At 50.0% G+C, this 11703-nt stretch overlaps 4 protein-coding genes across 5 annotated transcripts; 2 read left to right on the top strand and 2 right to left on the bottom strand.

The window, feature by feature from the left end:
• The first annotated feature begins 658 nt into the window (after positions 1-658).
• On the top strand, positions 659-6594 carry LOC125514246 (oligopeptide transporter 4). The gene is made up of 6 exons (XM_048679539.2): positions 659-1278; positions 1398-1495; positions 4418-4996; positions 5112-5364; positions 5466-5648; positions 5749-6594. Exons 1-6 carry the CDS (start codon positions 766-768, stop codon positions 6370-6372), a joined length of 2250 nt encoding a protein of 749 aa, XP_048535496.1. The 5' UTR covers positions 659-765; the 3' UTR covers positions 6373-6594.
• Positions 6595-6768: 174 nt separating this feature from the next.
• LOC125514249 (COMPLEX 1 LYR-like protein) lies at positions 6769-7257 on the bottom strand. The gene has a single exon (XM_048679542.2). It carries the CDS (start codon positions 7255-7257, stop codon positions 6988-6990), a length of 270 nt encoding a protein of 89 aa, XP_048535499.1. The 3' UTR covers positions 6769-6987.
• A 35-nt stretch (positions 7258-7292) lies between these two features.
• On the top strand, positions 7293-10644 carry LOC125514247 (uncharacterized). Of its 2 annotated transcripts, none has more exons than XM_048679540.2 (5): positions 7293-7616; positions 8907-9019; positions 9108-9183; positions 9258-9341; positions 9437-10644. In XM_048679540.2, exons 1-5 carry the CDS (start codon positions 7293-7295, stop codon positions 10316-10318), a joined length of 1479 nt encoding a protein of 492 aa, XP_048535497.1. In that variant the 3' UTR covers positions 10319-10644. The 2 variants fall into 2 exon arrangements, with proteins under 2 accessions (XP_048535497.1, XP_087384516.1); XM_087528390.1 differs by having other exon boundaries at positions 7293-7679.
• Positions 10645-10797: 153 nt separating this feature from the next.
• LOC125514248 (uncharacterized) lies at positions 10798-11517 on the bottom strand. Its single transcript, XM_048679541.2, has 2 exons — positions 11131-11517; positions 10798-11013 (listed from the first exon to the last, which is right to left on the bottom strand). The coding sequence occupies exons 1-2, from the start codon at positions 11360-11362 to the stop codon at positions 10931-10933; spliced, it is 315 nt and encodes a 104-aa protein (XP_048535498.1). The 5' UTR covers positions 11363-11517; the 3' UTR covers positions 10798-10930.
• Positions 11518-11703: the final 186 nt, after the last annotated feature.

Raw genomic sequence — 11703 nt, 5'->3', positions numbered from 1 at the left:
CCGCCGCCCCGTCGTCCCCGGCGTCGCCCCGCGCCCGCCGGCGACCTCCTTCGCCGCCCCGCGCCGGAATTCGGCCGGATCCGGCGAGATCCACCCCGGATCCGTCATCTCCGGCGAGTTCCGCCTCCTTCCCCGCCATCTCCGGCGAGTCTCGCGCCGGCGAGCCTCGGTTTCCGTGCCCCGTTGACTTTTACCTCAAGGTTGTTTTTTTGCAAAAGATACTACAACAACACATTTGTTGCAAAGATGACGGATCACGTGGGTTGATCACACGGCCATCTACAACTTTATCCAGTGGTCAAAGCGGTGGCCAATCTTCTAATTTTATCCGTCGGCAGGCGGACGCGTAGCATCGCCCTTTATTTCTTTGATACAACTCTCCATTATATGGGTATAAGTATCCTGAACGAAAAGGATTCGCCAAAAAGAATGATTCACATACATATACGTACGTAGGACAGCAAGATTCCTGTCAGATTTAAAAAAAAATCAAGATTCCCGTCTTACGTATATCCAGGAATCAGTATACAACTTCAAGTGGCAGCAGCAAATAATGAGGACACGCTACGTCCCAAACAATCCGGACAGAACACGCACAGCCGGGGACGCTCCCCAGCCACCATACCGCGGCGCCCATATAAACACGCGCGCGCGTGCCTCTGCTCTCAAAGCCACCTCCCCTCCCCGGTCCAGGCCACAGCAGAGCACGCGTAGTCCACAGCCAAGCCGCCCGGCCCTGGCCACCATTAAACCACCTCACGCGCAATGGGTGAGATAGCGGCGGACGAGCGGGGCCTCGCCGGCGGGAAGGGGGAGGAGGAGGAGGAGGAGACGTCCCCGATCGAGGAGGTGCGGCTGACCGTCCCGCCCGGCGACGACCCGACGCTGCCGGTGTGGACGTTCCGGATGTGGAGCATCGGGCTGCTCTCCTGCGCGCTCATGAGCTTCCTCAACCAGTTCTTCTCCTACCGGACGGAGCCGCTGATCGTGACCCAGATCACGGTGCAGGTGGCGTCGCTGCCCATGGGCCACTTCCTGGCGCGCGTGCTGCCGCGCCGCAGGTTCCGGGCGCCGGCGGCCCTCGGCGGCGGCGAGTGGAGCCTCAACCCGGGGCCCTTCAACATGAAGGAGCACGTGCTCATCTCCATCTTCGCCAATGCCGGCTACGCCTTCGGCAACGGCAACGCCTACGCCGTCATGATCGTCGACATCATCCGCGCCTTCTACGGCCGCTCCATCTCCTTCATCGCCGCCTGGCTCCTCATCACCACCACCCAGGTACCGCCCTCGCACCGCGACCTCCATTGTTCTCCCGACTAGGAGCATCAATTACTAGCTGCTTCATTGCTACTCTACCCGATTTTCTCACCTGGCATCTCGGAATCAAATGGATCTAGGTGCTCGGGTACGGGTGGGCGGGGCTGATGCGCAAGTACGTGGTGGAGCCGGCGCACATGTGGTGGCCGAGTACGCTCGTGCAGGTCTCGCTCTTCCGGTGAGCACCACTCTACTCTCCTCTACTCCTCTGTCCTCCCCTTCGTCCGGCTGCTTTCTTGCGTTGCTGCATTTTCTTACCGCCCGCATGGCCGCATACATGCATCGATTTGTTCCGATTCTGGTTGGCATGCTACTAGATTTATTCGTCGTTCCGGTGACCCGCGAACAAGGCGTTGCGCTCATAAAATTCCCCTACAATTTCACCCGTTTCTTGGCGCTCCGTCGGGTTGGTTGGTTTGTCCTCGGGTGGTTGCAACTTCCACTTGGCGCCTATCCTACGTGGGGTACAACATACTAACATTTTGTGATATACTGTTCCCCAGTTTCTCGGTGAACCCGATACATAGAACGGCCTAGAAATAAGTTGCGTATGCTGCTGTGTTATCACTCGTCAGCATGCTGCGTATGATTGGCTCCAGATTGCAGAATCTGACCCAACCGGCTGGCATCATCAGTAAAGAAAACAAAAGGCGATTGAGAAAATAACTAAGGAGAAAATCTGACGAGCATGAGTACTAGTACTATTACTACATCTCGCGAGACACTGACATGCATTTCAGTCCGATGTCCCCCCTTCCTTTTCCTCTTGATTATCATTGTCCCTCTCGACACTGACGCAAGATCAGAAAGAAAGACCCCACCATGAACATGGGAGTGCATCCATCCGCTGGATCGGCGGATGGATAAGCTGCTGATGATGATTTAAACCCAAACGACCATTACGTTGTCCAATGCATTCTTGCAGAAAAATAGTGCTTAGTTGCGCCACTTGGATTATGTCTGGCCTTTCCGAGCACCGAGGGTACGTTTTGTTTTGCTTTTTAGACTACGTACTTGTAGTGCATTGCAAATGCAAACACGCTGTTGCTTGTCCATGGAACTTTGTTAGGCGTTATCTAGGCCGACTGAATACTGATTGTGGCGCACGCATGGGTGGAAAGCTATAGCGTGGTAGGTTATGGGTGGAAAGGTTTTACTCTCCTCCACTCCAAGGGTTTATTTGATTAGTAAAACAGAAATATATAGGAAAATTTGATCGTAGTGCCACGTCCTGAGTTCTCGCCCTCCAATTATCGAAGGGTGACTTCGGTTCAAAAGATTTTCAAAGGAATTTTAGAGGAACTTCATCATTAAGAAATTTCCGTACATTAGTTGTCTGATTTGTATGATCGTGATACATACAAATTTTTTGTGGGATTCATTTGTATCAGATTTAATAGGAAAATTTCCATCCTCTCAAACCCTATTTGAATAATCCTACGCTTTTCCTTGCATAACCAAACAGCCTTTCAACCATGTATGGATTATTAAAGATGACATGCCATTCTAATCCCGTGTCTTTTCCTTTTTATGCGCTTTGAGAATACGTGAATCACAAATGGCACTAAGAAAAGGTTGATGTCGAGGTTTGATTTGGACCAATGCAGTGCTTGCATGATACTATGATGACAGATATGATTAACGCACTAGTCAGGCCCTACAGGCCACATCACCTTTGCCTGCCATGATGCACTACAAGAGTATCGTTTTGATACTATCTAGTAGCACAAGGCCCCATCTTACGCCAATTGACACTAGTTTTCTTCCCTAAACCAACCCGCAACCCACCTACCATTCACACCCAGACAGATACCAGAACGGCTGAATCTAGTCGGCGTCTCGTTTAATATGTGGCGCCAGCCTCCTTGCCTCCACCGATATACATGTTTCTTTTCCCACTTAGAGGTTCGGATCAGCCCCAAAATTTCATCAGAACTGAGATACACCAAAACACCAGTCGCTGACAAGTGACAGCCTTGCGCTTCAACGGCATCATTCCAAATTTCCGGCGGCATCCTGCTCTTGGTTCAAGTAGAAATAGTTATTCAGGAACAGTGGGGGGCTGGGTCCGTCGTCAACCTATCGTAGACTAATGATCAGCTGGCCGTGCATGCTGCCAAAACAGCTCGAAGAAACCGAATGAAAACACTAGCGGCAGCAGTAGCAGTAGCTTTCGAGACAGTTGGGAGCACGTCTCAGCGGTCAGCAGATTTAGATTCCGTCCGTCGAGTCGACTGGAGGGCGACGCTTGGGTGCACGGGCGTGTTTTGTCTTCGTCAGCGCCGGACAGACGCATCGCTCTTCTTGCGATGCGCCCGGATTCGGGAGTAGGCCAAGGCGGCCTTCGGAAGTCGTCGTATGATGGATCGGCGGCACGCCGAGGGCGTGATGTGAACGCGCCCCGCGCCGCGCACGGGGAGGGGAGGGTGCGACCACGGCTGAAGGCCTAACTTGCACTGCACAGTATTGACACCTTGATGGAGGTACGACGCGCGTTTGAAATTTGCGTGCAACTGGATGGATTAGTGTTGTATTTTCGTGGTCCAGGTCCAGGTCCAAGTTGCGCCCACAAAAGGCGCGATCCTCCCACATGCCCGCGATCCTTGGTGGCCAACTGGCCACCAAATCAATTGTTATCCGGTCGTACTGTTGTCATGCAACGATGACTTAGTTACTATTACTCTCTCCATCTCAAAATGTAAAACGATAGTACCAAAGAAACGTCTTACATTTTGAGACTATAATAGTGTCGGAAAACGTCTTACATTCCGAGGCAGAGGGGGTAAACAGCCGTGATTGCCTTCAAACTTCGATGAAATGGTAAACAAGGTGCGGTGCTTCCAGTTCTGGCTTATTATCTGACCAGAGATCGCTGGATGTAATCCACACTTTTCATGGGGAAAAAGTATTGTATATCGGCAAACTATATATATCAGGCCGTTTATGTATAGGCTAGTACTGCCATCAATGGTGAACTGATGAATGGTGATTGATGGATCAATCCGTTTTACATGGCAACAATTCGAATCCATAAAACTGTGAAAGTTCTGCACTGCATAGCATCGGCACTAACACCACCCTTGTATTATGTATGTACCAGGGCACTGCACGAGAAGGAGGAGTCTACCAAGGGCTCGCGGCAGATCTCCCGCTCCAAGTTCTTCCTGGTGGCGCTCATCTGCAGCTTCGCGTGGTACGTCGTGCCGGGCTACCTCTTCCCGGCGCTCACCTCCATCTCATGGGTGTGCTGGGTCTTCTCCAAGTCCGTGACCGCGCAGCAGCTCGGCTCCGGCATGAAGGGCCTGGGCCTAGGGGCCTTCACGCTCGACTGGTCCGCCGTCTCCTCCTTCCTCTTCAGCCCGCTCATCTCACCCTTCTTCGCCACCGCCAACATCTTCGTCGGCTACTTCTGCTTCCTTTATGTGCTCGTGCCCACGGCGTACTGGGGGATGAACCTCTACAACGCCAAGACGTTCCCCATATTCTCATCGCACCTGTTCATGTCTAACGGATCGGCATATCAGATCACTGACATTGTGAACCAGCAGTTCCAGCTTGACACGGAGGCGTATGCAAGGCTCGGAAGGATAAACCTCAGCACCTTCTTCGCACTCTCTTATGGGCTCAGCTTCGCCACCATTGCCTCCACCATCACGCACGTCGGCATCTTCTACGGGAAGTAAGTGCTCTCAACTCTGTATGTGAATAAACTGACACAGCTCAGCTTTGAATACATATGTTTTTTGAACTGAAAGATGGAAAATTCACATCTGCAATTGGACACCAATGCACAGGGAGATCTACCACCGGTTCCGTGCTTCGCAGCAGGAGGAGCCTGACATCCACACAAAGCTGATGAGGAAGTACGACGACATACCAGCGTGGTGGTTCTACTCCCTGACGGTATTGTCGATGACAGTGTCCCTCATCCTCTGCACCGTCCTAAAGGACCAGGTTCAGCTCCCATGGTGGGGCCTCCTCTTCGCCTGTGGCATGGCCTTCGTCTTCACGCTCCCCATAAGCATCATTACTGCAACCACTAACCAGGCAAGTTTATTTCAGAATTTTAATTGTTTCTCCATTTGTCCTGCTCTTTCATGATCTCTACAAGAAAAACTGACCAAAAGCCTTTCAAATTTGATGGACAGACTCCTGGCCTGAATGTCATCACTGAATACGCCATGGGGTTAATAATGCCTGGATACCCCATCGCCAATGTCTGCTTCAAGGTGTACGGCTACATGAGCATGTCGCAGGCAGTTGCATTCCTCTCAGATTTCAAGCTCGGACACTACATGAAGATACCTCCAAGATCAATGTTCATTGTTCAGGTAATTAAACCACTAAATCTGCTCAAGTTGTAACTTGTAAACAAAGGAGAGACATGTAGGAAGATAAATTTACTGACATTCGTGCACTGTATTTATCCAGTTTGCCGGTACACTGGTGGCCGGGACTGTCAACCTCAGCGTGGCATGGTGGCTACTTGGCTCTGTCGAGAACATCTGCCAGGACCAACTGCTGCCACCAGACAGCCCATGGACATGCCCTGGTGACCGTGTCTTCTTTGACGCATCGGTCATCTGGGGCCTTGTTGGCCCGAAGCGCATTTTCGGGCCACATGGTAACTACGAAGCCGTCAACTGGTTCTTCCTCATCGGCGCAGCAGGCCCTGTCATCGTGTACATCTTCCACAGGATATTCCCCAGTCAGAGGTGGATACTGATGATAAACCTGCCGGTGCTCATCGGCGCTACAGCCAACATGCCACCAGCGACAGCCGTGAATTACAACTCATGGCTGCTGATAGGCACCATCTTCAACTTCTTCGTGTTCCGGTACCGGAAGAAGTGGTGGCAGAGGTACAACTACATCCTCTCTGCCGCGCTCGATGCAGGCGTCGCGTTCATGGCGGTGCTGCTGTACTTCACACTGACCATGGAGAACCGGACAGTCAACTGGTGGGGCACGGCGGGCGAGCACTGTCCTCTGGCCTCATGCCCCACTGCTAAAGGGGTAGACTTGGGCCCGGATAGTGTGTGCCCTGTGTTCTAAGCTAAATCTCTTTCACCCTCAAGGTACAGCTACAAGATTAGTCATGATCCATTCGAGTTGTGTGAGTGTAATAGTATGATCATACATTTCTATTGTACTCTCCACCAAAAGAGAGAGAGAGAGAGAGAGCAAAGCTTCTAGATGCGTGTAAACTGTGAAGGACGTAGTCATCCACGCAAAAGAGAAAAGACAATAATTATCAGCCGCAATGTGCGACAATCAGTCATTTGGGCAACACAAATGCATACTAGTTCATATAAACTTTGACACTGGTTGCAAAAATACCTTTCAGAGCAGTACTGTTCATCTCAATTGATTGAATTGGAGAACAGTAACACAAACTGTTTCATCAACAGCATTCAGTGGTTGCAAAATTAAACGCACAATTTGGATTCATGGCGACAATTTTCGTTTCTTATCGGCTTCGCAACATATTTATGATTTGCAGTGCATACATAGAGGAACGACTGGGCTGCGGATTGTTTCAATTGAACAAAATGGCACCAGATTAATGCCGTACTACTACATTACAATCGACTCGAGCATAGGCTAAAGTAAACGGGGAAGAGACGAGGTACCCGCGAGGAGGTTAGGGCTAGGCTCGTTCCTTGCTCTCTAGGGGAGGCGGCCGCGGTTGAGGAGGCCGAGGGTGTGGCGCGCGGCGGCGAGGAGGTCCTGGATGTTGTGCAGCGACCTCTCCTCGGCGCCGAAGATGAAGATGGCGCGGCACTCGGCCTTCTTGGCCAGCCGCGCCGCGTGGCCCAGCGGCAGCGCCGGCGAGTTGAGCGCCCGCAGGATCTGCCGGTACATGGACAGCACCACCGGCCGGTTCCGCGCCAGGTCCTCCGCCGTCGCCCAGATCAGGCCCCCGCCGGCCTTCGCCATCCCCCACCGCCGCCTCGCCTCGCCGACCACCCCCGATGTATCGCGCTGGAACGAAACGCCGCGCGCGCTGTCGCGGCTGGAGGAGGATGGAGGCGGAAGGGAGCAGCAGCGAGAGAGAAAGGCTAACTAACTGGGCTTCGTTGGGGCCGTCACTGGGCTTTAAGGCCGGAGAGGCGGGCCACAAAGCCACGTCGCTTCGTCGCCACCCTCCAAGTTTCCGCGTCACCACCCCCTGCTCCGACGAAACCGGCTGCAAAATGCGCGCGGTGGATCCACCCCCGTCGCCTCTTCCCCGCTTTCTCATCCCCGATCCGAGTTCGTCGTCGGAGTCGGGAGCCGAGTGGATCGCACCGGCGGAGGTGAGAACCAGTTCCTCGTCTTCCACTCCCCAGGTCCCTCCATTCTTATGGGCCTGGAGTAATGTGAGCATTTGATCTCATAATGTTCCTTCTCTCAAAATTCATATTGGTATTTAGAAAGTCTTGCTTTATTTCGTTGCGTGATTGCATTACACGCCGTGCTTGCTGCGTCCACAATGCTTCTGGGGTTACTGGAGGATTTGTCTGAATATTTCGGAGGCCATGGGAGAAAATCTGAAACGTCTGAATCCTGGAAATTTCCCTTTGCTTTGCCAGCGGATCAATGTGTATTTCTGCCGATAAATATGATGCACCGTGGCTTGAGCTGCTAAGAATGTGTAGTTTGTTATATGTTCTTCTGGGCTTGCATGCTTCGAAGAGGAAGAATTATTCCGGTTTACATTTCGTTAATTTTGATCCATTTGCGCATCGACTGTTTCGTAGTCTAATGAAAGTTCTTTATTCTGGCAAATGGCCTTTGGAATTATTTTGGTACTACATGGATCCGGATCTTTTGCATTGGTGATCGAACCATGGAAATAGTACTTATCAGGATATGAACCATATATGTAACAGTGGTGTTTGACCTACTTCAAACTTCAAAGTGATGTGTAACATTCAAGCATATGCTCACATGAACAACCATTAGAAAATCGTGCAATTTGTAGAATTGTAAGCATAAAAAGCATCACGTGATGTTTCATGCTTCCATTTTGCTCCGATATATGCCTGTTTACTCCATACTATCATATGCTCACATGACCACTAAACAGAGTGCATTTTAAAACTTACCCTACCCCAGGCTGTAGACTTTGGCTAGCTTGGTGTGCAGTTTCAGTTTCTCTGTTTTGAGCTTTAGTTTCAGTTTTGCCTTTTCCTTTGGCTAGCTTACAACCCTTTGTTTCTTTTATATATTCGGTTCTCCGTTTTTTGCATCAGATCATCTTGATGTGTCTTTTAATACAAAATGACTGCTGCGTGTTGGAGAAACAAAAGAATTGGCTGTGTCTTTTGGCTGTTATGCTTGTTTCTCGTACAAAATTGAATGAGGTCTTGCAACACATGGTTATTTAAAATGCATCTGTATATGATAATAAAACATGTATACTCCTAGATAATTTCTTCTTCTGGATTCCGTTTAGAAAACCCCGGACAATATCTCGCTATTTGTTCTTTATTTGGTCACTGAAGAAAGAAATATATTCGACACCTTTTTGTTTTACTAGTGAAGAGTGTTAAAGCTGAAATATTATCCTAATTAATTCCTTCATGGTCATTCCATTTTTCAAGACAAACATGTTTAGCACAGTAAAGGTCCACAATGTCTCACTTCAAGCATCAGAACGAGTTATCAAGGAGTTCTTTAGCTTTTCTGGTGACATCGTACATGTCGAAATGCAAAGGCTAGTGCCACATGATCTCCATTATATATCTGTTATCATTTAGATTTATATATAACATGCGTTATGTTAACTTAGCGATGCTCTGCAGTGGTGATGGGCGTTCTCAGTTCGCCTACATCACCTTCAGAGATGAGCAAGGAGCGGAGAGGGCAATGCTTTTGACAGTACGAGTTCTCTACCTCTTAACATAATCATTGTAGCTATTTGTTCGCTGTGTGATTTCCATTTTTTGCTGCAGGGTGCGACTATAGTGGATATGGCTGTCATCATCACCCCAGCCACAAATTACCAGCTGCCAGCAGCCGTTTTAGATGATTTAGAGGTAGGATTCTACGACCATGCTAATTCTACATTTATCTATGATTTCTCAACTTCTTTCAGTAGTCTTAGAACTCCTGACACTCTTTGCACTCCCAGTCAAAAAGTCCTAGTAGCATAGAAGCTGCCCTTCGAAAGGCAGAGGATGTTGCTGGTTCCATGTTGGCCAAAGGATTTATTCTTGGCAAGGACGCCGTTGAAAAGGCAAAGACTTTTGATGAAACACATCAGCTCACGTCGACTGCAAGTGCTAAAGTATCTTCCATTGATAAGAGTCTGGGCCTCAGTGAGAAGATCAGCACTGGCACCATAGTGGTGAATGAGAAAATGAAGGAAATGGATGAGAAATACCAGGTTGCAGAGAAGACCAAGTCTGCATTGGTAGCTGCGGAGCAGACTGTTTCTACTGCTGGTTCCAAGTTCATGAGACACAGATATATCCTTACCGGCGCAGCATGGGTAACTGGTGCCTACAGCAAAGTTGCGACGACTGCGACTGAGGCCTACAACAAGGAAAGGGCGATGGCTGAGCAGGAAGATGAACTCGTGAAGAGTTCTGAAGAGGCAGGACAAGAGAGCAAGTGTCAGGAAGGTGATCCAGCTAAGGTGTCTGTTCCAGAAAATACTGAAACGGGCCAAATGGCAGATCAGGAGGGCGAATGTCCAAAGACCAACAAACCAGAAGATACTGAAACGGGTAAAGACGAACAGAAATCTCAAGATGGTGATATCGCAAAGGCCCAAACTCAAGAAAATACTGAAATAACGGCTGAGGAGCATAAGCATCAGGAGGCTGAGTTACCGAAGGCCAGCACACCTGAAAGTCTGCTGATGGCTGAGCAAACTGAGCAGGAACACAAGCAACCGGTCACTGAAGTTGCAAACAGCAATATTCCAAGCAGCCCTGTAACCATCGCCGTCTGCATGGCCACTGATGATGCAAAATCTAGCAATTCCCCAAAGAAGCCCGGACCTGCCTAGGGATGCATTTGATGATTTATTTGATAGTGCAGCTGCAACTGAATTATATTGTCTTCTGTAGTTTGTTTTGTCGATGTGTTGTTGTTTTATTATGGAAGGAAAGTGGTGCCACAAGCTTTATTGTCGGTACAAAGTAACCATGGTGTCTGCTTATTTTCTAGATTCCGACTGCCCGGTGTATTTTCATTTGTTTTTATAGAGCCTTTGCTACAATGGGATTCTGCATCCAAATTCTGGTTTCTCTGAAACCATTTGAATATGCAACATCCGCACCATGCGTTGCGCTTGCGCTGCTAGTTGAAGTGTGGATCAGACCAACAATGTGTTGGGACTTAAGGTCAATGCATAATTGCATCTATTCCACCTTGGGCCACGTCAAATTATCAAGACATTCTGTAAGCAGATGTCCTACTATCATCTCAATTTCGTTGAGAAGCAACTGAAACGACCAAGAATCCTGGAAGCAAGGAGGCAAGGCAAGCATACAATTCAAGATTTCATTACTGATGTTCCACAAGTACAGTATACGTTACATCGCTTTGTTGGATTGAAACTGGCAAAGGAAGGAGCCGCAAAAATTTAAGGTGTGATATGCTAGCTGATACGAGAAGCTTATAGCATCATCAGCCTCCGGTTGCCAGCCTTCCGTCCGCCGGCGCCGGCGCCGCCACCGCCACCGCCGAAGCTCGACATATCTAAGAAAGAAAGACCAAGTCAAAACGCGAATCGTCAGAAGGGAAAGCACGCGACGACTATTTCATTTCGCATGAACTTGTGCATCTGGATCTGTGGCCATGGGCGATGATGCTTACCGGAGGAGGAGGGGGCGTGGGAGCAGAGGAAGAGGAGGAGGAAGCAGAGGAAGGTGAGCAGTGGGATGAGGTGGATGGACCTCTCCGGGCGGCCGCCGGGCGCCTTGTCGGCCTTGGCCTCCGCGGACTGCTCGGGCACCCAAAGGGGGATCGCTTCCACCGCGTCGCCGCCGTCGCCGTCGTCGTGCTGCTGCTGCTTCGGCGCCGGCGAGAGGTTGAGCTGCCGCTGCATCTTGGGAAGGCTGGGGTTGTTGTCGGTGGAGCTCTCGCGTTTGGCCTGGGGTCGGAGGCGGGGCAGGGCAGAGTTGACGGTGTGGGGGTGGACGAGCGGGCGAGACGCGCTTTTAAATGCCACGGGAAAGAAAGCAGCCGCGGCCACCGGCCAGCGGGTGCTTGCTTTGGTTTGGTTTGGTTTGGTTTGCAAGTGAAGGAAGGAAGGAAGGGAGGGAGGGAAATATCTGCAGTTGAATAGTAGTACTAGTAGTAGAAAATAGAGTACTCCCTCCGTTTTTATTTACTTCGCATATTAAAGTTGACTGAAGTCAAATTTCGTAAAGTTTAATCAAATTTATA

Source organism: Triticum urartu, chromosome 6A (genome assembly GCF_056163025.1).
Source record: "Triticum urartu cultivar PI428250 chromosome 6A, HENAU_Tu73, whole genome shotgun sequence".
NCBI classification, from domain to species: Eukaryota; Viridiplantae; Streptophyta; class Magnoliopsida; order Poales; family Poaceae; genus Triticum; species Triticum urartu.
Note: the sequence above shows the minus strand (reverse complement) of the source record. Positions and strands in the feature narration are given on the sequence as shown.